This window comes from Coturnix japonica, chromosome 8, assembly GCF_054131305.1.
Source record: "Coturnix japonica strain WE chromosome 8, WE-NBRP24, whole genome shotgun sequence".
NCBI lineage: Eukaryota > Metazoa > Chordata > Aves > Galliformes > Phasianidae > Coturnix > Coturnix japonica.
In genome coordinates this window covers 19,902,015-19,928,572 of record NC_140670.1, presented here as the reverse complement: position 1 = coordinate 19,928,572, position 26,558 = coordinate 19,902,015, and the positions used below count along the sequence as shown (strand labels likewise).

The 26,558-nt window shown below is 35.9% G+C and overlaps 1 protein-coding gene across 22 annotated transcripts in view; it reads right to left on the bottom strand.

The window, feature by feature from the left end:
* CPEB3 (cytoplasmic polyadenylation element binding protein 3) overlaps positions 1 to 26,558 on the bottom strand; it is a 114,691-nt gene that overhangs the window by 37,714 nt on the left and 50,419 nt on the right. For 11 of the 22 annotated variants that reach the window (XM_015866936.3, XM_032445424.2, XM_015866945.3 and 8 more), the window contains 2 exons: positions 17,782 to 17,941; positions 5,910 to 5,966 (listed from right to left, as the gene is read on the bottom strand). In XM_015866936.3, coding sequence (XP_015722422.2) covers positions 5,910 to 5,966; positions 17,782 to 17,941 — 217 coding nt within the window. The remainder of the gene's footprint in view (positions 1 to 5,909; positions 5,967 to 17,781; positions 17,942 to 26,558) is intronic. The other 11 variants (XM_015866938.3, XM_015866939.3, XM_085554550.1 and 8 more) reach the window with 3 other exon arrangements.

The following is a 26,558-nucleotide window of genomic DNA, read 5'->3' as shown; positions in this document are numbered from 1 at the left end:
CCCTATAAAAACTCAAGTAGTTGTTCACCTATATCAAGCAGATTAAATGCTTTCAAGAACTTCGTTATAGACACATTAACAACTGGTGAGAAAGAGACTCCTTTCCAAATGCATCAAATCCTACTAAAAAACTGGTAACTTAAGTCTACAGGCAAGTTATTCCAGCAGACTCATAGCGTAGACAACCTTGCCAAATCAATTTGTCAGCTTGTCTTTTAACTCAGGTTCTAACAGCAACATAAAACTGACAAGCTGTGAAAGATCTTCACAGATATCAACAGAGGCTGACCACGTAATTCTGGATTCCTTTGAAAAAACTACTTTAAGTCAATTTGTTTGCTATAATGTACATAACATTTATTTACATGTTTCTGATTTTTCAGATGTGCCCATCAACCTGTCTCAAATTACCTACATGAAAAAATCACCATTGCAATTCCAGCAAGACAAGCCAAAGTTTCCTTTGCTCACGTCACCCTGTTCTGTCAGTCCGCCCTGTTCTGTCTGAAGGTTATTGAATAAACAGTTGTTAACATGTGAAAAAAAAATCTCAGAATAAGAGGTAGGCAAGGTAGGTTCTATTTAAAAACTGGGCTTCTGTACAGATGGAAGGCTATGAAAGGCAGTAGCTAAAGGTGAAACGGGGTAACTTAATTCATAGCAATCAAAGCAATAATAACACCAATGTAGTTTAGAATTACTTCAACATTTTTACAAACTAAAATAGGAGTCAAGGTTGACAAGAACATCTTGCATATAAGGTGGCCAATGTTTAATAAGAACAGCATTAATTTAAAGAATATAAAATTCATTTCCTTGATCACGTTTCTGGAATTTAACTGCATAAGCAGCAAGCTGTCAAATGAACACTATCTGACAAAACTCAGCAAGCATGTACACAAAAGTAGGGAAAACTAACAACTAAATTTGAGGGCAAACTATTCAACTTTGTTCACTGTATTAATTGTTGGCTTCCTTGCCATACATTTCTACTGATCTTTACATGCACAGAAATCTATTTGCTTACAAAGAAAGCTATATATATATATATATATATATATATATTTCTCTATATACATATTAAGCTGCCATCCTCAAACAATTCTCATTTTGTCAGGGGTAGTATTTAAAATTCTTTTTACTTCTGCATGTTTTGTTGTTGAAGAGCCGAATTATATCAAGTTTGTTTAAGAAAACAGTTCTACTTTCTTTGGCAGAAAAAGATGTTCATAAAGAACAAGATCTCCATCTTCTACTCCTTTTAAGGAGGTCTTTGGAAGAAAAAAAAATACAATGAAAGTAATTAAGGTTTTGAAATTGAGAAGAACATTTTATTCGAGAGATAGTTCATAAGGTAGTTCTTAGTTTCCACTGATCGAGAGCTGGATGTACAGACTGGTGTTGTGATAATGTAGTGGTATGACAGTCCCTTCTGGTTCACTTCTTTCCAATGACAGACTGCAAATTACTCCTACAACAAATCTCTCTGTAAAGTATGCTAGCATACATATGCCATTGAATACCACGTTCAGAATAATACAGTCCATATGCAAGCTATATGCAGGTAAAGCATTTGGTTCTAAATACTTGTTGCGGCAGAGAAAAACTACTATTTAAATAGCTTAGATCTTTCTTCTGCAGACACAGGTAGAAGGCAGGCATCCACACAGTAGAAAAGACTTTCCTATTCTCATTTCTCAGTTTTCATTTTAAAAGTAGATATTAACAATAAAACTCACATTTCTAACAGCCAAGCTGGTGGAAACTTCCTTTATATTGCCTTCAATCTACCACACACAGTTCTGGACTGTAGTCCCATCTCTCCTAGCACCATATATAATGCTTATGAAAAAGCTTGGCAAACCTTGTACATGAAATGCTGCAAAAACAGATGGCACTCACCCAAAATAGAGAGGATCACACAGCTGAAACCTCAACAGTGTGAGGTTTAGATGCAGGAAAAGTAGTGAGAAAAAATAAGGTTGTACAGAGCTAGCAAGTGGAACTAAAAGGAAGAAAGGTAAAGAAATTTTGGTAGAGAGATTATGGTAAAGGGAGGACGGTTGGACTAGATGATCTCATAGGTCCTTTCCAACCTTGTGATTCTATGATTCTATGATTTTCCTCTGTTACAAAGTTTTTTTGGCAATCCCTGATAAGCAATAGTGCTCTTAGTGATAGCCAAATCAGGTCCCAGAAAATGCAAGTTTATGTATAAAGCAACAGTCACACAGTCTGGGACTCTTACAGCACTTCTGCCTTCGCTGTGTCACACTTTCCAACATTCATTTTCCACTCCCATTAAATCAATTCTGATCTCTTTGATTAATCGAGCTGTAAAACCAGACCAAATGTAGTTCCCTCAATGTCTTTTATTCCTTTCTAATATTCCTCATATGCTAATGAATCAGTAATTGATTGCAGCTTGATGTGGCAATTAGGGTTGAGGTCAGAGAATTCCAATAGATAGATATTAAATTATCAGAACACCTCTTAGAAGATAGCTTCATATTTTCTGAGAATATTATCACTACCAAAAAATTATATCCCTATCTCTAAACCTACTAAACTGTCATCTAAAGATTTTGCAAGAGAAAAAGAATTCAATAAGCTTTCTATTCAGAAGAGTTCATTTCAAGGTATATGTATGTCACTGGCAGAAGATTTAAATATACAGTGATATTTCATCAAGTTTGTTATGTCTAAACATGACATGTTTGAATGCATTACATCAGAACACACAAAAAGAAAAGCACAATAGCTCTTAAGGAGACAAGATGATTGTAAAAAGACTCTAACAAGCATGAAAATAAATTGTTTTGCTTCCACTTTCTGTCATGGCTTGGAGATTTCCCCCTATAATTATTTTTCATCGTAATAAATCCAAACCAACTATACATGCACCTAAAAAGGTGCCCTAAAACACCACCTTAGTCTATTTTAAAAACAATTTTATTAGGGACAACTAGAACTAAAAGGCAGTAATGAAATGAAAACATAGTCAGATCATGAGCAAACAGTACCAGACCTCGTAGATGATATATATTTAGATAACGAACATTGGTACCAGATGGAACATCTGAAGCCCAGCAGCACTGCAAAGTCACTGTGCATAGGAGCTTCAGGAAAAACAAAATCCCAGCACTTCAGAGGTGTGAATTTGTTTATTTATTTGAGGGAAATGAGTGGGAAGGTGTCAGCTGTTTTTCGGTTGATGGGTTTTGTTTGTTTGTTTTTCAATTAGCTTTAGTCTAAATTCATTTTACAAAAGGTAGCTTTGTATCCCAGTAATACTGTTTCCTTAAATGAGAACAAGGAGTAAAAGAAAGCACACCAGTCCCTTTTTCACCCTGTCTGCTTCTCTTCCCCTGAACTTTCTTGCTGGTTTTCCAGAGTTCACAAGAAGCTCTAGGGACAACACACCACCCAGCTGACAGGCAACTGTGTCCCCATGCTGACTGCTCAGTCCTAGTATAGCTCAATTCAAAAGGAGCATGTGTTAATTCAAAAGAACACCCAACCCCAGTTTTCCCATTAGAGCAATGACTGTTGAAAGGTATGACTGAAAACAGGAATGAATACCAGCAAGATAAAGGGACAGAGCATACTTTTCAGTTCATTTTGGCCAAGCAGATTAATTTACATTCAATTCTTAGTAAACATAATTTTTAACTAGTATCGCATATATCTAATAAGCATTAAGGTCAGTTGTTGGTTTCTATAACTCCGGACATGTATTTATGCAAATAAGATCAGTAATTTCATTTATGCCCCATTTTCCCCTAGAAATTACACTATCAATTGTACTTAATAAAGTACCATAGATGAAAGTTCATGGAAGTTCTTCTACTGGCTGTCTAGATAAATATCAATGACATTATCAGAAAATTAATTAACAGATGTCGCTTCTTGATTAAAGAGTTTCAGTTAAACAGTATAACTGCTTTGAAACAAATCATACACTAGTAAACAAAAACATTCTTTGTCTAAGTAGTAGTAATGTAACATATGCAAAGACAATCTGATTTGTAATCACAAGTTATGTGAGGACCTAGCATATATACAAAGGGGAAAAGCTACTGTTTGTCTAATGCACCCAAATCTAAACATTTTCACCTCACTTTTCTTAAACAGTCTTTAGGATTATGCTCAGATCTGCCCAAATATTTGAACAGCACATTCCTCAATGAAAGAATAGTTTTCATTACGAACATTAAGCACTTCTGCCCTGTACCCATGTACAACTTGTCTGCATACAAGCATAATGCCATTAATGTCAATATATTCATAATAATTATGTATTTACAAGAAATCTTTCTATCCCACTAATTTTATTATTTCAGAACAAGATGCCTCAAGATGACAATGTTTTTGCATGGGGATGAGTAACTTGGTGGCAATATGCTCTGTACTAAGCTATGACAACTGAGGGGCTGAGATTTTTAAGTCCTTTATTCAGCAAGTTGCACACTGACTCAAACCAAACAGCCTCCTTCAACAATGACAGACTAGCATAACCAATAACTACGAACTGCTATAAAGGATGGGAAGAAACTCAAGAGGCAATCACCCCCCAAAATACTTAATGCGCTGCAGGGGAGAGGGGAGAAGTTTTGTGCCAGAGTTGGTATGGGCCAAAGTTGTCATCCTGCTTCAGAAAAATTGCGGACATACAGAGATTAGAAGCATAACTTCTTTAAATCATAGTACAAGTTCCAAAATTTACTGGAATTAAATCAGTTTGAGACTTTTTTAATCCAGAACACAATCATTCCAGCAGAGGAAGGAAAATTTCTTCTTGGACTAACTTTTCTTAGCTCATTTCCCCATGGCAAAGATAATAGACCACACAGGGGTTAAGAAGTTCTGAATTGCTTAGATTTAGCTGCACACAGAAGATTAAAATCACAAACAGAAAATAATTTTTTAAGCTTATATACATCAAAATCTGATTTTACACAACTAACCAAAGATTTAAGAACAAAAGTAAACAGGTTTCACAGAACAATTAACACAGCTTCTGCATTCTTAGTAAGGTCAAAAATAATGCTTTGTATGGCATTCTCCATTCCTGTTTTTCAAAAATCTCTATGAGAAATGCTTCTATGCATCATACAGCAAAAGCATTTGGTTCTGGTTTTCAAATAAAAAGAACTCAAAATTCAATCATGCCTCCCATCTTCACAATTAGTTTTACTACTACAACTGGCAACTCAAATGCCCACATTAGCACAAATGCATTCTGAGACCACGATTCCTGTCAAACAACAACACTGGGATGTGTAGGACTTGCACCCATAGGTGGCCAGCTTTCCCCTTCAGTCATGTTTTTAATTATAAGGAGCATTCCTCCCAGTTCATTACTTGATTTCCTATAGCATGTGCCTATGTCAAAATGAGGCATATATTCTAACCATCACTACAGAAACTCTGTAAAAACATCTCATCACTAAATGCGTAAAACTAAATAAGAATGGAATTGGCCATATGGATTCCAAAGCCTGGCACTAGAAGTCAAAATCTTAAAACACTTGTACCTTTTCTGTTACAAATTTTCCATTCTTCACATTTAACATTTTTTTTTAATACATCCGAAGGCCAAAAATCTGCAGCTATCTATAACACCGTATGATTTATACAGACAGTTAAAAAGCAAAAAAAAAAAAAAAAAAGTTTGTAAATTAATCCTAATGCCTGTGACTAATGCAGCAAAAATACAAATTTCCATGTAGTTAAATGAATGTTTCTGTGGATATGTTCATCACAGATTTCCATATATGACAAAAATTTCCATTACAATCTGTGTTGCATTCAGATCACAGACATTTAGCTATCACAATTATTGTACACTATGAATATAAGAGAATATTTATCATAGCAATATTAGATTCTATGTATTAGGTACTTACTGTTAAGGGCCATAATATTATCCGTTCCTGGATGATGGAAATTTATTCCCATACGCCCTGTAATACAAATAGAAGCTATTCTTAATGTTTTTATTCCAAAACTGAATACAGTTTATTAACATGAAAACTTGCTGAAGTCAGCGAACAGTCAGAGTATCCAGAGCCTCCACTGACTGCAGGTAACTCCTCAAGAACACACTTCTAGGATATTTAACACAGTAGTACCTCCAATGTTATGTTCTTAAAATACAGAAAAGTCACAGAACAGTGAGGTAAGTGTTTAACACACTCCTTTACTTTGTACTAGATAAGTATTATATTTCCTCTTTCAAAATAAGGTCCCAATGCTCAGCCTTCTACTTGCTACAGTTTATTGTAGGCTTCATATGGGAACAGAATTACATAAATACTCCTTACTTGGTAAAAACAAATCACAATTTTTCATACTACCTGTGACACCAGGAACAGATCACTGGCGGCTGGGAGTGCTTACACTGCAATCTGCTATTGCTCACTGTCTGAGATAAGATATTGTGTTGGACAAAGCTTTGTTCTGGAGGAGTTCAGAAACTCACCTGAACTGTGAAAGACTTTTTTGGCCTATGACATGGAGCCATGACATACAGCAGGCTCATCAAGAAATTCAGATGTACTCTGCTGGTAACAAGAGTCCCAGAAGATAGAGAGAGGCAAAATAGTACTAATTTAACAGTTTAAAGATTGGCTTAAAAAGATTTTTATTGACTATGGGAGCTCAGAATGGGAAACAATACAAATATTTATCTTGTTTTAGAGAAGAATTAGATCACAGAAATCTATTCTTACTGTCAACGAAAAAAACAACAAGCTAACTTGGTTAATGTTCAGTAGTACTAGAAACTAGGACTAATCTTAACAGAGCCAAAGTGTTAAAAACATACTCTGAGGAGACTTCGTAACAGGAATTATTACATTAACACCACCACCACAATTAGAAAAATATAACTGATTTAGTCACTGGTTGGGAAATGATTTGAAAGGTTATTACAGTCACATAGAAAAATATTTCTATTACAGACATAAGTTACCTACAAGCACAGTAATCCTTTTTATGTATACTGTGTACCTTTAGATTTGTGGTGGTACACATGTATGGGAGTTTAAGATCCTTTAGTTAAAAAGCAGCAGTACAAACCAGGAAGATCCTACTACTACAAGACCAAGCTCTAGCAAAATGCCTTGACAAAATAGAGCTAAGGCAGATCTTCTACAACCTTTTTAGCTCCTATCAGTATGTTAAAGCTTTCTATTTCAGGTCACAGAGACTGATGTATTGTAATTAATACTCTTTCTGAACTGATGTAACACAAAGTTTCAGTTCAGTTCTGAAACTAGAGCCACAAGCAATTTAAGAAAGGCAAATCTTCACATTGTAATTTTCTCATTCTTTTACAAAATAAGTCCCCCACAACAAGATCATAGTGAAGGAAATGGCACCTGCAGAAAGGAGTGGGAGAATAGGGAAGCAAATAAAATTTCTATATTTTATTTTCCAGCTCCTTGAGCAAAGCTTCTTAAAGAGATCTTCATTAACTACTTCAGATTTTCTCATTACAGACCTAATCTTCTATAGTTCACAATATACGTTCACATGAATCTGTCATTGCAGAAACATTAAAGCTGCTGTTAGTTCAGTTAGCATAAGCCTGTTCTAAAATACTTCAGAAACCTTGCCAGAGTAATTCCTTTTGCTTAACAGCATATCAAATAATCATGAGGTTACAAGTATATTTTTATTATTACTATTAAGAGAAAAGGCATATGTAATAACCTACACTTTTAAATTAAGTCTTGTAATGGAATAAAGAAGACTGCTAAGAAATAAAAAGAGTAGAATTCAAATACATAATGCTTGGACAGGCTCTCAGTCCTCCCTTGCTGAAGCAGAAATTCTGCTGTTTTCCCAGCTTCAGAAATAGGATCGTATCTGTGACATCTGGGTTTGGTTTTTTCTTCCCTCCAGGCAGTCACTGGACCAGGTGCTGCTTGCGTGACATTTTGTCACCTGCCCTTGGCCTGCTATTTTTAAACTGTTCTTGTCAGCTATCTTTTAAGAGGAGCAGAAAATACAGAGCAGCACAAGCAGAAGGGCATGTTCACATATTGAGCTAACTAGTAGTGGGGATAATTCTCTGCATCTTCAAAGGACCCCAGTGCAAATCAGCAGAGATGTATTAACAGAACACTGTCCAAACACACTTCTACTAAAACCATCCCAAATGGACTGGTAGTGCACCAGTTGTAAGAGAAACTGTAACTGATATATGGCTTTCCATATAATAATTATATATTCCTATATCAATGATATATTTCTAACATTTTTTACTGTCTGAAGCAAAGATGTCACATGCAGATTACAAAACTGCATAATTATCCAAAGAACGAGAGCACAAAAGTGCAACAAACGCAATGCAATAAGAAACATACTTTTAAAAACATATTTGGGTTAAACATAGAAATTACTATCAGGAAGCTATTTTAGGAAAGCACATGTACACTAACCGGACTTTTACTAAGACTATATAAGCACGTATTTCCAGTTTTACTTCTCATATTAAGCACTTGGATAAAATTTATACTTTTCAAGAATTAAAGCAAAATAAGCAGAAATGCAGAGAAGACAGCACAGAAGTTAGGTACTCCAGCAGATCATTGAACTCATAAATAAGAGCTCTTTCCACAGCAACAACCTTGCTACTTGTACTCAGTGTGCACCTGCCATTTTCAATTTGCTTGTCTTGGTTTCATAGCTATCTGCTTAATATATATTCAATTACATACTTTTATAACTGTACTTTATTACTGTAGTTAGATGTCAATAGCAATCACGCTTATATATAAGCCCCTCCAATTTAAAAATATTTATTTAAAAAAAAATACATTATTAATAATTGAATCCAGCTGTAGTAGAAGTACAGCATTTGTTGACTTCTTGTTCTTTTAACCTTTCAGAGCATAATGGTTTTAACCATTCTTATACTGCAGACTAGTATTTTCTGCATGTCTCCTTATGTCAATAAATTCCTTAAATTCTTGCTCCTAGCAGCATTTGGAGAGACTGTTCTGGCTGCACTTCTTAAGTTCTCTGCTGCATGTCCAATATGCTTATTATGGCAGAGAGCCCAATTCCTTTCTCAGAGCACATCTCAACAATTTGCACTGTCTTTTCTGTATTATGCAGGAAACAAGCAGGTGCTGTCTTTGATAGACAAAATTACTTTATATTAAACATTTAAATTCAATATTTATTATTTCAATGCATTAATGTTCAAAGGCATTTCAGAATTCTGTCTGTGCTTTCAGTCATTTCCAATGATCACTTTAAATTGATGGAAATGCTTTCATTGAAGATAAATTTAATTTTAAGTGAGGAAATAAAGATCACGAGTACAACTGTTGCTTCCCAATTTATACAAATAATTTCCTTTTACATGCACGAAACTAATTTCAATGCAGAAGTGCCAAAGATGCATTTTGTTTGCCTTCATCTACCCAGACTTAAGTACTTGAGCTAGTAGTTTCAGATTCCTTAGTTCATTTGTTCTTCCACTACCCTACTATGTCCAATATCTTGATAATTGCTTGTGCAGGGGTTGAAATAATGTTGGGTCACCAAAATAATTTAGACCTAACTTAGTAAATCCTGAAACACTTCTGATATGTAAGTTCTTTGTTCTTTCTTGGAAAACATTGTTAGCAACTACAAATAGAAGAGACTGTCTTTACTCACAACTTCAATAGCATTTGTATTTTTTTGGTACGTTTTTGCATATAATGGCTTCCCTGCTGTTTAACTTCATCCCATTCTCTACATGAAAGCTTAATGATTTTGAAACAGTTCCAGAATCTTTCCAATCATTTGAAGAAGTAAAACTTTCACAAACATGTCATCCAATTTATTTTTTATTACCTAGATAGACCTGAATTACATTATCAGTTTTGAGAAAGCACATTGCTCCAGAAGTAATAAATATTTATCTCAGGCATGGATTTTACCTCTATTACTTCCCCCTCCCTCCCCCCCCGTCCAGAGCCAAGTTTACCTAGAGAGGTTTCCTTATTCTCAACTCTAAAATCTGCTACTCAATCTCACAAGCATGATCTTTACAATTGTGTAAATCTGACCTTCAATTTCATCATTATATTATTTTCCTGTGTCTGAAATTAACACCAGTGATCAAGAAGTTCCAGATCTGTTACTATTTCACTTCTTGAACTGCATTCATTTTCTCTTCCTATATTATTATATGTTATATTATTACATTCTTTTTCTATTTCTACATTACAGAAGAAGTAATGCTTACAGTTAGGTGTACATTGATTATGACTTCTTGCATTGTTACACCTCATGGCTTTTGCCAAGATCATCCACTTCCACAAAATCCAGCAGGTGGTATTTGGCATGAGATTTGGTACAAAATAATAAAGGCAGTCTGCTTTTAACTGGTCCTGAACTCACTGAGATCAAGAACTTCCCCTCAGTTCTTATGATCACTGTTGATATCAGTCACAAATTTTTACTACAGACTCCAGAGCAATGTCAAATGAACCTGTCAAAAGGACAAGGTCAGCTATAGTTCCTTAATAATAATACCTCTTCTACTGTTCTCTCTTCTATCATATGATTTGATTTCAAAGTTTGTGCTAAGATAAGGCAATACAAAACTGCAATAGTTATTTGGAAAGACAGATAGCAAGTAGGGTAGAGCAAAGTTTAGACACAGAAGTTCAAAAATCAAAGCAAGACCACTATTCCTCCTCAGACACCCGAATGCATATGGGTCAAAATAATTTGCAGCATGCACAAGCACAACCAGCTTAATCGTGAATCACAGAAGGCCAAGGAATGTGAAACATGTGCATGTGTATGTAAGAGTGTAAATCTGGGTAGACTTCAGACTATTCTCTCTCCTTCTCCACCCCAAACTTTAGGCATCTGACAACAATGCTACACTAACTCAATAAACATGACCAGTACAATTGAAAAAGTATTAACTATAAAAGCAAGGGTCTGTATAGAGAGTTACAAAGGGTAACTCCATAAAGAATTTTCAGGGGTTTAGTCATTGGCTTTGTCTTTGCCTTTTAAAATCTATTTACAATTTGTTCACATCTATATTTTAAACACCTACTTGAGAATCAGGTATCCTTTAAACATTAACATACGCAGCAGCAGAAGACTTCTACTGATTGCCAGAACAAAAAAACTGAGATTACTGTGTTCACACACTGTATAATTTTCCTGTACAAATACATAGTGTAGCAAAGTGAACCAAAGTGTCTAATTAATAGCTATGATTCAGGAACAAAGCTTGCTATACAGCTACCAGTAGTAAAACTTGCTTGCTTAGTCAGTGGTAAGAAGCCAGTATCAGCATATGCCATCAGAAGAGAAAGATATCTATAAAATAAAACAATATGTATGAGAGTGAAAAGCATTCTTCCTAAGTGAAATGTTTTGCTCCAATAAAACACCAAGGTCAGTGGCACAAACATATTTTTAGCTTCAGTAACGGCTACTGAACATAAAAAGAAACCTGACTTTACCCATGAGGAGCAGACAAGGACATACACATATATACACTGACCTATAGCTCTAGAAATTCACTCAAAAAATTGTATTCTTATTGGGCACAGCCTGGCAGGAATAAAATTGACCACTATGAAAAGCAGACCACTATGAAAGCAGAGAAGAAAACTTTTATGAGGCGAGTTCTCAATGGTACAATATAAAAATGGAATTAAAGGGGGAAAAAAAAAAAAAAAGAGTATCATCAGTTCTATTCACAAACTAAAGGGAACAACATCCTCAGTCCTGCCCAAAACAAATTCAGCAGGTCAAGGACAAGGACATGCTAGATGCCAGCAGCAAATTAAGACTTGTGGTTAGATTATAGAATCATTGAAGTAAGCACTAAGAAATATGTAGCCTTTAATAGTCATATTCTGTCCTGAAACAAAGATTAAAGAGGATTTTCTTGAATAAGCAGTGATTAAAAGCCAAAGGAAACACAGTATGTTTCCTTTAAAAGGATTAGCTTGGGTGGCCTAATTTTACACATAAATAGATGTGCCAACACATCTGTCTGCTCACTCTGGTTTTCATGTGTACTGACAGAAAGGTGCTCAGTGAGCATCAAGAATTTAAGAAGGGCTGTTACAGTGCACTTTTTCCTATGTAAAAGTGTTGCAAAAAGCTCTGAGTGGCACCATTTCTTGCACTGAGATGACAACATCTGTTCTATTTGCATGACCTTTGTGTTCAGCTGCTGACTGCAAATACAAACATGATCGCTCACCTTCACTTTTCTCAGGTCATGTGGCAAACTTACTGCTTTGCTTACAAAAAGCTTATAAACAATTAGAGCAGAACAAAATCTGCTGGCAGGCACTCAAGTTAACTGAAGATTGAGATGGAAAAGTAACTGTCCATTCTGCACGTATTACAAAACTCACACAGATTCTTCAAATACTGTTGTCAAATTCATTAACAATAATATCACTAAGTTAAACATAAGCAGAAATCTCAAATTTTACTTTGTTTTTATATGGTCTGGAATACTTTTTAGAATGATAAACAGGTAGCAACTCCAGTTTTGTATTGCGCAGATGTACAGGTAGAATTAAGTGCTGGCAATCAAGATGAAGTGATCCAACATAGATGCTTCCTCTACCTCTGAGCTATATATTTGCATATACAACTGTATAATCAACAAATACAGAGCGGTGTGGTTAGGCTGGTCATTTAACTAGAAAGATTATCATGGTGGAAAGGGACAATTGAAAACAAATGAAAATGCTCACCCATGTCCTGGGCTTGTAGAAAAACTCCAAAGGGAGCCACCTCCCAAAAGAGATCCTTCTTAAGTGAGAGTCAGCCCTTAAGTCCAGTTACACACCTGAATTGCTCCCACACTGACTCCATGCTCACCTCAGTTGATCAATCAGAGGTTCAGGCCCTGGTTCAGCAGTTCCCATACAACACCACCAAACAATCTCAGAAGATTTGTTCAAATGCTACAGTAGCCAGGAACCTAGTCATTCTATTGAAACAGTATCACATAACTAGCACATCTTTTATTATGCATCCTTCTGTAGTCTAATAACCAGTAAAAACAGTTTCAATAAAGCCTGCTCTGGAAATTCTGCTTGTACACATCATCTCCAAGAACTTGTACTTGAAGATATGTCACCCTGTTACTGGATAAAAACCTCCACATTTTTGCTTACTTGGAGATTTGCACATTGCAAAATTTGTCTTGTTGACTAAGAAAAAAGACAGTTATTACAGTTATTCCACCATAACTGTAAACATTAAAAACAAATGTTTCATAGGGTTATGATGTCCCTCCTTAATTTTGTATTTTGATTCAGCTTCATAATCTGTGGGAGCACATGTGCATAACATATGAACACAGATAAAATATTTTAATTATTTAAAAATAGAAGGAAGGCAGCTGCTAGTTACTACTGATCTAAATATATTTAGTCTATATCAGAATGTCTCTGTGTTGCAATGCAATAGTTTGACACAGATAAACATATTGCAACAGTGACATATTACACCATAGGAGACACTCTGATGTAAGAAACGTTTTAGCCTCTAATAGGTAGCAACTACTCATATTCTGAGAATATTGTAGGACAAAACTGGACTAGATAGAAGCAGAACATGTGTACCAACAGGTCGTTTTTGCAAAAAGAGAAAAATCTTTCAAGTATAGATGGAGGGGGGGTGGGGGTGAATAAAAAAAAAATTTGGAGAGCAGAGAAAGCAGGTAAGGAAGTCCACCTGAGTGTCTTGGATGAGGAAGACAATGAAACTTCTTTTTAGAGAGTTTACAGACTTTACACAGCTCCCAAACTATGAGAGGACCCTACAAGCAGGGTATTCCTATCTGACAGGAAAAGCTAGGGGGAAGGGGAGAGGAATGGTTTTCAGACAGGAAAACAGCAAGAGCTGATGCTGGAAAACTTCCAAGGCTGGGCTCAAGATAAATTACAACATAGAAGGATAAGCTGTTAATTTATCTAAGTCCTGGAACCTCTAAGTTAGATATCAAATCTCTCTTACAGCAAGGAACACCCAAAGAGAACTAAGTGACCCTAGCTGGAGAGGACCAAGCAAGGCTGCCAATCAGACTGAATTGTACTCTGTCAAGTAATTCAATATTATGAGACCAAGGATCGCTTCATTTCTACTGCACTGAAATCCTTCAGTATTTCTCTTACTCCATAGTTGCAACAACACTAAAAAAAGCCACCAAGTCACATGCCCTCTCAAAGCCAAGTGGCTCTTGCTTTGAGAAAATTGACCTGTTTTAACAACCTTGAAATAAATCATTGACTTTCATGGCCTGCAGTACAAAAACTGATCATATACACCTCTAAATCCAATGAAGCTCTCACTACTATGAATAAGAGGACAGACTTCCTTTCACACCCCTGAACTTCTCCCTTATCCACACTGAACAAAAGCAAATCACACAGAACTGACCTACCCAGAAATAACAAGAGACCAGAACCATCTCGGTCTGCTTTTCTTATCAGAATCTTTCCCTGTCAACTCTCCTATCCACATTCTAATCAAGAACCTTTTTTATGTAATAATTATTTTTTGGTTCAAGCGTCTGTTAAGATGTTGGGAGGGGTGGGTGTAGGGTACATACGCCAAGAGGAGCAATGTTTCAAACTTCAGATAAATAACAGGCAATATTCCACTAATTAATAAATAGATACTTTTATAAATAGATATTCGTTGACAGCAGCAGGCTGGAATGATCCTGAAATAGCTGCACTGACTTTCTAATACTCATTGAAGGCTCTAAGACTTTATAGCCTTTGCCAGAATGAAACCTCCCCACATTTTCCAAGGCAGAGGTTTTTGCCACTCATCCCCTCATCTCTTCCATTTAAAAACTTTAAAAGTAAATGTTAAAACTACTAAGGTCAACTGACTTGTAAGCACTGTTAGCTAAAATTGTTTGAGAAAACAAAGCTCATTTACCAAAAGATGAACACTGTTTGTGGTTGTTGTGTGTGTAGCTTATTTATTTTGTGGTTGTTTTACATTCTACATACACATGAAAACACTGTGCAAAACCTAACAAAAGACAGTCACAGATCTCAAAGAAATGGAAGATTTTAAAGGTAAAAATACAAAATTTAGTATGAAAGACAAAAGACAGGAAAAAGAGGAAGTAGCTCTAAGAGCCGATTATGAAGATTCCAGAAGTAGCAGTTTTAATTTAGCAAAGAAGCATTCGCAAAGGAATGCCGATGAGGAACTGAAAATTCAAACTGAAGTACATAAACAGAATATTCAAAAAGCTTAGAGATGAAAACAAATAAAAATGGGGCGATGGCTGGTGAAACAAGCAAATGCAAGCAAAGTTGATCACTTACATTCTCAAACAAAACTGTGCTGATAGTAAGAGAGTCTGAGGAGAGTAAGACAGGCAAGAATAAAGCCAAGGAGAAGTGAAATTTGAGGAAGGTGCAGAGAAAGGCAGTTGAAACACTGTGGAGAAGGAGAAAGTTGGAGATACAGGGGAACAGTCAAGACCTATTTTCACTGGAAAGAGAATGAAAATGCAATAGGAGAATGATTTCGCAGGTTTGTTTTTGATTTTTGTTTTTGATTTTAAACAAAAAGGCATCAGTTAAAATAGCTGAGCTATTTAGCACAGGGGAAGAAAGCACTTCTAGGAGGGTAGAATGACCATGTCCTAAAACAGCCACTCACAAATATTGCCAGTTGTGCTACACAGTGTGAGAACTGGAGCAGGGGGAAGTGCACACAAGGTCAAGCAAAGTCTGGAGGTCAGCAAAGTCATTACTGCACTTGGAGGGAGAAGAAAATGAAAGAAAGGGTAAGAATTAACTACATCAATGGGAAAACAACAGCTGGGCAGAGATGGAATCAGAGATCTAATAGTAAACAAGAATTCTCCAGAAGTTACTGGCATGGAAGAGCACTAAGTAACAAGGCAGGAAGGCTGAAACAGCAGAGCAGCACTCAGAAAATATATCAGGAAGACACATTCGATAAGTAACAAACTCTTCTTAGAGCAGAGGTAACAATCCTATTGGCAAATGGAACAGATCAACTAATGTTTTACAATTAGTACCCAACTCCTTTGTTTTCTGCTTTGAATACAGGAAAACTGTTCCTACTGCTTTCAAGTATCTTGTTAAACTGTACAGCATCCTATGCAAGTCAACAACCTCACAGAGATGAAAATGATTTATTTACTTACTTTTAAGAAGATACTTTGCTAGAAAAGCAAGAAGATGCTTAACAAAGACAAGAATGTTATGTTATCTCATGCACTGAGGCAACAGCAAAATCCCACTGCTTACAGGGACTATCTCAGCTTTGTGACTGAATGAGCCAGCAAGAGCAAATACTTAAGTATTTGTACACATTATTATTTTCTTGGCTAATAATCTTATCTAAGAAGATTTTTAGAACTGTTGTTAAGGGACAATAATAAAGTACAAGCCAGATTGCTTTCTATGATTTTAAAGTGCTTTTCTAGAGTAAATCTATTTCTAACAGTCTTCGTCATTTTTTTTTTCATTCTCAGGATCATATGAAAATTCAGCCTTTAAAAAAGTTCCAATTCATACATTTAAATATGCACTTAATTTAAAAACACAGTGTTAAGCTAGAGTGCAATCAAATTAATAGGGTACAATTAAATCTGCTTCATTCTAATTTTGTTGTTGATGATGATTTTACTTCATATCAAAAAGAACGTGGAAAACACCAGTCATAGAATGTGTACAACAGCAGAAATCTCAATTTTTTTGTTTTAAAAGAGGTTTCAAATTAACGCTTATGTTGGAGGAATATGATCAGAATAGAGATGGGAATATTTCTTGCCATTTTAGATATTTGATTAATAGTTAAAGACAGAAGTATGAAGGCTGTCACACAGGATAATTGAGGAAAGCACAGTTACGTAGTCTCAGCTCTTTTAACCTGATTTTGGAATGCTTGAGGTAATTGCTGTATCAGAAAATTATGTATATGTGTAGGAAAAATTATACAAAACAATTTCTTCTATATCATTTCCAGCACCTTAAAGTTTGGGAATTGATTCTAGCTCAGTGTCTGCTAGCACAAAACTTACTATTAGCTTCAGTCTTCAGAGGAAGAAAATTAGCAGCTTGTAAGCAAGAATGTTTTGAAACATAACCAACGAAAGATAAACTATGACAGACAATTAGGATTCATTGAAATGCTTCTGCAACTTTTCACTATTTTATATAAACTAAACACTAGAAATAATTTCATCTCCAGTGCTGCATCTGGTAGAACAAAGTTCAGTAGCATAAATAATCAGACTTTCTTAATGCTTTCTTAATGCTTAACAACACCTAGTACTTGTTGGTGCCTCCTAATGTTCTGAAATCCAAATCAAGATACATTTTTTAAATCCATCCTTAAATAATCATATAGACTAAGCTTGACACAGTGGCACTTTCAGATCCCCATATATTAGCTGATGATCTATAAATGACAGTAATATTAACGCTGTACAAGATTTTTCAACATAATTGGACTTCAGTTGCACTACTCCGTGAACTGAACAGTGCAATTTGGTGATACACAAAGTTTCAGAAATGACAGTTACTAGAGAATATTATGATTGCACACTTATACATTTCATCTTATCTTCCTACAATAGAGATGATTACCCTAAGATGGGAAACAGAAGTATTACATAGCTGACAACTCATTAATTAGCAAAAAGTTGATAGCAATACTGAAAAGCTGATTTTTGTTTAAAAACCAAGCAAGCATGGACATATGAATATTCCTAACCTGTAAAATGATTCCTCCACATTATATCAGCGAAACTCATTGGTGGGCCACTGGGAGGGTAGTGTTTACCTTTCAGAGGCTCATGATCAGTCCTTATCATATCCATTAAGGAATTTTCCAAAGAGTGCAAGTTAAAAGTGTCATAGGGCCTATTCCGGTCCTAGAAAGAAATAAAAAATAAAAAATAAAAATAAAATAAAATAAAAAAAAAAAGGAAAGAGACTGTTACAGACTAATCATTTTCTAACACAGGCTCATTTCTCATTTTAGAGAACTCAAAATGCAGTTCTATTTTGCTTTTTGATACATTCCTTTTATATTATGAAAGAAATTTATAAAGATAAGCCTCTACAGCTGTCAAAATTATACTCTTTATTTTTAACTACTGCTCTCAACAGCATAGACAGAGAAGGTTTGCAATATTTCTGAAAATACACATATGAAAAATAGTTAATCACAAATATTAATAGTTGAGTAAGCTGGAAATGCAGATATATTAATGTATCTACTGGAGAAGTGGCTTTACTTCAGAGTTCAGGTATATTTGTTTTACAGCTTTGTCATCTTACCGCTGTCACAGTGCTTCCATAACACAAAGCAGAAGCAAGTGCCCAACAAACCAGCAGGCATATCTGTCCCAGAAAGTAGCATGATATTTTTCAGACATCTAAGACAAATTTCACTGGTTTAAGAGGAGTACACAGGAGCAAGTCAAAACAAAATACAAGACAGGAGATGACACGCTTTCAGAATAGGGTAATCAAAAACCTGAGTAAGGGGTTTGTATTGTTTGAATATCACATTTCTGTTGTTTTGATGCAGTTCATCTTCTGTTTTCATGTAATTAAAAAGAATTTTAAAAATACAATCGTTCCATAAAAATAATCTCTTTCAAACTTTGTGAAAAATTATACAGAAATTCACTGATCTCTGGTTCACTGTTATCTAGAGTACTGAATGCAGTGGGACAGTGTGAAAAAATGGCCCATCTTCCCATTGTAGTCAGACGGATTTTAGTAAACATTAATTTTCTTAATTTCATCACTGCCATAAAAAAAAACAAACCAACAGTATGTAAAAGATCACAGATAGTTTACAGGGTTTTTAGTTCACAATATTATGCTAAAAAAATGATACCTTCAGTATCATCATGTTTACCCTATGAAAATCCCCAGAACAGTATTTTCCATATACTGGTTGAAACAAGGTAATACTCTTGCTTGGTAGAATTAAAAATCAATATCCTTAGACCAGAAGAAGCAGTATCTATACGCCTTTGACTGCTGCTTAGAAAAGACAGTGTTTGTTTGCTACTTAAAAATGAGCTTGGGGAAGCTTATTCACCTTTCGCAAAACATCAGTACCTGCATCTGAACACACAGCACATGAAAGAAAATTTATGCCCATGAAGTCTAGAAGAGGTTTTGGAGTGGGGTGTGGGGGAGAAAGTGTGGAAGTATTCTCTTTCTTCCTGATATATCTAACAAAATACTTCACTTTGGTATAAGGCAATCCAATGTTTCACAATATGCAATAGGTTAGAATAATTTTATCATGTTTGTAAAATATGAGGACAGATTGAAAATTGTTCCTGAGATGTTAAAAAAATCAAACAAAAAACACCCACATTCTTGTGATATATTAAGGTTTGTTAAATAGGATTTACCTTACTCCTCTCAAAGTAAAAACAGTACAAATTTTAGTCACCACTATTTGTTTCTTCTAAATATTTAATAATTCTGTACTGAGAAGAGCTCAAGTATTGCAGTACTTAATTATGGTGTTTTTTTAGAAGAGAAAATACAGAAGCAAAGACGTAGATTAAATCCTAACTATGGTAAAGGAAGCATTTTTCAGTCAGATCAGTCCCCTGATCTGGCTTATGACACAGAGAGCTTAGCTGGCAAAACACAACAGTGGCAGGAGAGCACAAGGGCAGAACTGATGTTTCTGCCACAGTGGTAGTTTATTCCAGCTCTAAACATTTCCAAGATTACAGTCTTAGAAGTCAGGAGGAATGAGTTCAGAAGAGGACCAAGCCTACAAATTGACCATAACTATCCTTTATTAACGTGAATGTTATGTTTTAATCATGCAGCTGCAAATCTATGGAAGTTCCGGCTGTAAAACTTCCCAGGGAGCTGTGCAAATGGATACACGTGAGAAGGGAGGGGGAAAGAGTTCATGGAATTAAGGGCAAGACTATGATACAGGGCAGATTTGTTAGAATACAGAACCCTTCTGGCCTTAAAGGGGAGTACAAAGCTGCCACAAATTTTCAAGGTGAAATAGCACCTACATTGGACAGAGGAAGATCATTTTCAACAAAACTCTTACCACTGTACATCAAACTAAATCAAGTAAAGGAAATTTAGACTTAACCAATTTTTACAAGTATGTAGTGTACTTAAGTATAATGCATGCTCACCACAGATTTTGTAGAGTGGGTGATAAACAAACCAGAGCTAACAATGTAGCTCCTAAGGGCTGCTACCTTTTTTCTTAAGAGCTTTAATTTCACTAGAAACTCAGCACATAATGTTTCGTATATTCAGTAATTTCTTCTAAGAAGCCTTGTATTCCCATGCACACAGAAAGGGTGATGCTTCCTTATTTCTCAGCAGGAACAGTTTCTCTTGGTTTTGTGAATTGATACTGCTCTGTCTCAAAGCTTTGCCTTTCACATGGTTTCATCAGACTGACGTGTGCTGCCAAACAATCCCAGCAACGGAAACAATCCACAAAGGCCCCCAGCAGCACATGAAAATGCTGCAAAAAGATTCTGGGACCAGTACCATGGTCAGAAATCAAAACGTGCACTACGGAATGATAAAGCACACTAAAAAAAATTGGAGAAGCAGTTTGATAATCCTGCAAGCCTGCAAAATCTGTTGGTGCCTAAATGAGACAAAGTTCTAAACTAAAGACCTAAATCACGGATGAAAGAGATCTTCAGCTACAGGGCACTGCATTTAGCTAAAAAGCAATCACCAAAAGCTAGGAGAAAATTAAGTCCTGCCTGCCAAAATTGGATTGTACTTTTGCTCTGTACAGACAACAGCCCCTTCCCTGCTAGTATATATGGCAGCGTATTTCAGTTCTTACAATGCTTTCATTTTGAAAGAAGAACAGCTTAGTAATAACAACTGAAGAAAATACAGGTCCCAGAACTTCAACCTTCAGTTTATCTGCTACTTTTAAGTTCATCCATTGAATAGGTTTCCTCAATGTATCTACGCTAAGCAAAGTAAAAAAGTTATAAATGCATGTACAGGATCAAATTCTTGAAAGATAACAAGGCAAAGCTGGACCTTCTGCTGAAGCTGAGTTTCAGCTTTCTACCTTTAAATATCTTACAATTCACTGAAAATGTCACAAAATACAGCATCTACAAATTGTCTCTGTTAATTAAATCACAAACAGTAACTCTGCCAAAAAAATACTTGTAGTGTCACAACACTAAAATAAAATAAGAAAATGCAGCAATTTGCATCTAACACTCTTCTGCATATGTATTACACTCGTCTTTACACAACCGTAGTAATTTTTCAGAGGTCTCCAGTCACCACCCAGCACACATCTAGGAATGAATCAAAACTGCCTTTGAAGGAGTCTGTTCACCTCTAGGACTGACGCTTCTGTGGCTTATTAGAGGAGCTAGCTGAGATGTAATCTGTTTGTCAACAAGTTCCAGGATGGGAAAACATATTCTTAAAGGATACTTCAATTACGTAGCAAAGATTACTTAGCAGTACCTGAAGTCCTCTTAAAGATGTAATTGACATGCACATATATCCTATCATTTGAAATCAAAATAGATTTTTCCTTTTGTCATGCCCTGTAATATAGCATGCTTTGTCTTGACGCCTTTCAACTCAGAGCAAAAGCATGTAAGGGCAAAACATAACCAGCACTACTTCAATCCCCTCAACAGAGCACTTCACTTATGAAGAGGGAAGGGTTAAGGATGGGAAAAGAGCACATCACCACACAGACAGTGAGTACCTGCACAGTAGTTGCCCACAATCTTTGAATGACAGACCACATGTATATGCTTACAACACAGAGGCTTTCATAGAATTTTCCTTGTCCAAATTTATCCAAGACAGAATTGGAATTCTTAATGTAAACAATAATCGACATCATTGTTTTACTAGGCATGTCTTACAGCAGTGCTGCAGTTGCTTGCATTACAACAAGCTGCTTTTTGATAACAGTGGAAGAGTCCATCTTATGAGTCTCAAAGATAAATAAGTAACAAATCAAGTCTTGGAAACATGAGCTAATATGGCAAGCTCATCTCGTGATGAAAGTAAAACCAAGACAACCTGAATGCCACGTGAGTTAAAAAGAAATTTTTATTTATTTTAAGGTCAATTTCAGGTAAGGGGAAAGGAGCAAATGGGCTCAAAAAGAAAATAAAAAAGAATGTGTAGCCCTACTTAAAAGTTTATTTTGGACTCCTCAACAACAACAACAAAAAAAATGCATATTTTAACTAACCCTTTGAAGCTCTGACAATTATGGATGACAAAGTCAAGACCAGATCTACAGCTAGTGCCTTAAGTGGCTTTAAATGGACTCTCATACAGCTTGGCTTCCTTTCAACCATAACAGGTAGTTCCAAGTAACCAGAACTGAGGAACTAATAAAGGAAATGGTCATTATAATCCATGGCAGAAACAGAAGAGACGCACACTTTTGCTCCAGAAACTGAAGTTGCACCTTTTTCCATTGTCTCTGCAGTGGGTCACAGCAGAGAAGAAACTTGACATCGAACTGCTGGAACTACAGTCAGAAAAGAGTAAAGTTTTACCCTGAGAAGGTATGTCAGGAATGCGACACATTGCCCAAGCCTAGCTACCATTCATGGTCAATATCCTTAAACACTTATTTATGCATGTGTCGAATTCACATCAGCATGGTCATCTGCATTTGTAACACAAAACAAGCACTGAGCTGTGAGATACAAGCAGTGCCTATTTTGTACCTTGCAAGCAGCAAAACTTCAAGTACCTATAATCTTCCAGTGACATTTTCTTGTGTTAATACATTTCAGATCATCTACTTACTGACTTCCTGCTAAATTTTCTATATTCTGAACAGTCGCTCAGTTTCAGTAATTCGTTTCAGTGTTCTATATTTTCCTGCTGCCCTAGATTTAGGCTGCCTGCACGAACACATGGCGTGGCACAGCACAGCCTGATTGCCGAGCAGAAAGATGGCCTCCATTCATTGAGCTGCTCACTGGTTCTAAGGGAATACCAAGCAGTGTTTAGGCTCAGAGAAGCCCAAGCAGTTTCTTCACAGATTCTAGGACATTACATGCAGCATGTAAATTAGAAGAAAGAGACAAGATACTGGAGAATGGCTAAAATTCTTATGCTTTAATCTTATCCTATTAATGCAAATGCCTTCACCATCACAACTGCTATGTTTTACCCTTCTGTGCCTGTGCTCAGCCAAGTTTGAATTTGGCTGCACAACACTGCTAAGCATTGCCAACTAAAGCTGAAGTCAATGGAAGCACAGCTTTGAATAAATACAGTGTAAAATGCCAGCACTGTCTCCAACTGGGCTCACTCACTCTATTCTAGCACCTGCAGGAGGGGTTATTGCTAAGAACACAAGGAAAACAAGTTTGTCTCACTCCAGCATTCCCAATCCAAAAAGAAAAGAAAAAAAAAAGCAAATAAAAGCAAGCGCTGCGGAAGTTTGGCTTGGGACATGCTCAGTGTGCTGTGATGGTGCACGTGAGTGACTGCAGCTAGCAAGCTCTGAACACTTGCTGAGCAATCCTAGCAGCTTCCTCTGATGCAATCCCACTTGCACCCTCCATAGATTTAACAGACAGATATAGATATGTTCTTCAACAGAAGTGAAATCTGAGGAATATGACCATGTGGCAAAGTAAAATGATCACTTTCTGAAAGAATCAAAAAAACTGTAACTAGCAAGTGTTACTTCCTTTGCAGCTTGGCACTGGAGTGTTGCCAATAGCAACATGACTGACAACACAGATGTGAGCAGAATTAGCACAACCAGAAATTTCAGTAATTTGTTCCTCACGCTGGATTTCATAAAAGTATTAAGTAAAACCAAACAAATAAGGAGGGATAAAATGTAGACAGGAGGGGAAAACAGGGTAAATTTTGTGCATGTCCATGGTAAAGAAAACTGCAGCAGAGCAAACAGTACTAAGCCTTAATGGAACTGTACTATAATTCTATATTCTTTTTTGAACTTTCTTTCTCTGGAAAAAAAATAGTCATAGTGGAATGTCTTGATACATTATCATTGTTCTTAGAATGGCCACAGAAGAAAAGCATCAATTTCTCATCTCTTTCTCTCTTCTCATCTCCAACTACAGCACATTTTTACTTTCCTACACATTCAGAAATTCACTGGGCAAAAGGTGAATTTTTTGCCCTTTTTTTCCCCTAGCTTATTCAAAAAGACACTAAGAATAATGAGGAAGCTGAAAAGAAAACCATATAAAACAATCTCTAATTGTACACAGATTGAGGAAACATTTTAATGCCATTTGAGCAATGACATGTTGGACATCCAGTTCAGAGTACTTAATCACCTTCACTATATAGTCGTACTATACAACTTTTGAGTCTGTGCAACTTATACTTTGGAATTATAGAGAACAGACCAAACTATGGCGCTGCTGGACACAAATTAAATATATTTATCTCTTGTTCAGTGTTATACTGCTCACTTCTTTTAGCTACTCAGCAGAGCCTTATTATGCAACAACCTACTTACTGCACTGTCTGAATGATCCTTTGCTGTTCTTCCAACACATGCTTTGATAATATACTAAGCACACAACTTACATCATCATGAATGTTACTCCTCTACCTCAGATTCAAAAACAATAAATCACCCAGTCAAATACAGTGTAACCTAGTACTTCAACTAGGAAGCTATTACCAGCAAACAATACACTGTACTTAAATTTTACCAAAGATATTCTTTTCTCCATTAAATAATGGCAAATAGACAATGTGTTAAAAAAAAATAATTAAAAAATTCCCCCATCTCAGCCATTATTCTAATACCCCATTATATTGTTGTAAGGAGCAGTCTGTACACAACTGTCTAAGGACTCACAGACACCATTCATGCTCAACCATATTTTGTTCTACATGATGTTTTAGATAAAAATCTGCAACCAGTCCAGTTAAGGAATGCATCTCAAAAAGCTGATATATCCACTTCCTATTATAGCTACTGATACCAGCAACGAATTGTTGTAACTACTCCAAAATATAGGATTAAAATAGTTACACCCAAGAGAACCATCAATTCAGAAAAACAAGTAAATGCAAAACGGTGTCAGCAGTAGGATTTACAAGGTCATTCATTATAACTTTAAGTTATAAACGAGACATCATTTAAGCGGTTCAACGGCTTCAACTCTGATGAGTTACCTTTGGTTTTCTACCACTCTGTTCAGTAGAATTATCCCTGTATTCCACACACAGTAAGGAAAGGTAAACTTTGACTTGAAGACTTCCCTTACTCACTAAAAATGAGCACAAATGAAGCACGAACCCAACATCACAAAATCAAAGCACTACAAAAATGCAGGAGTACTGGGGATAGCACAGCATAGAAGGATGCGAACGACCATACTTCACAGTCTGGACGGCATAGTGCAAATGAGAGTAGAGACAAAGTATAAGGAAGATCTCAAAAATATTTACAAAATGAGCAGTCTAACCCACATTTTTATAGGATAATGAGACAAAAAGGGATAGAAAAGCATGCAAGTAGTAACTGTCAGATATCTGATCACCTTTGCACAGTAAAGGAATCTCATTGATTCCTAAAACAGAAATAGGTTTTATTTTTCAATAATCACTGACATGGGATATATCTTGCCAAGACAAAAATAAAAAATTAAAATTAAATTTTCTTTAAAAAAGGAGCACGTTATTGAAATGTTTATGATATTATGATGCCTTAAGACAAAAACTGAAATACTGCCTCATCCATCACACTCATTGTGCTTTTATAAAACAATGCAATTAAAATAATACCTAGTTGGCATATTTCAAGCCAGGCTCCTATTCTGTGTCTACTGTGTTCAGAAGATAAAAGTTGTTTTGCTCATGAACTGCTAAGTGCCAGAATTCTGGCTAGATATTGCCACCAAAAAGGAGGAAGAAATTCCATCTGCACTTACAGGACAAAATCTTCACCTGCAGCTTTGGAGAACTACTCTTAAAGAAATGAAGAATTTTTCATTTCAATGCCGATGTACTCCATTACTTTTAAAAGAAAATTAAAAAAAAAAAACAAAAAAACAAAAGGGGTAGGGGGTAGGGGGGGAAAGCACAGTGGGAATACTTGTTCACTAAGAAAAGAAAAGTGAGGTCACTTACTGACAGGCCTAAAACAGGACACAAACACTCTCAATGAAAACCAGCACCAGAGAAGACAAGAAGGTGACCTTTTAACTGTGATGTCACTCTACATTCAGCAGGACTTAAGATGTTTAACCTATTAGCTGCCATTTCACTGAATTTGTTTGTGTAAGTGACCATATCCTGACATTATGTTACTGTATCATGATTAATATGGATGACAAATTGTGGTACAAGAATTAAAAACCTGCTTATGAAGAGACACACAGAAGTCCAGCCAGTCACGCTCTTCCTAATGGAGACTGAAAATAGTTTAGGCAGCAAATGCTCTCCATCCTGGGCCTCCATCCAGGATATAACCTATTGTAGAAGCCAAAGCTGTCATAGCTATCTTCT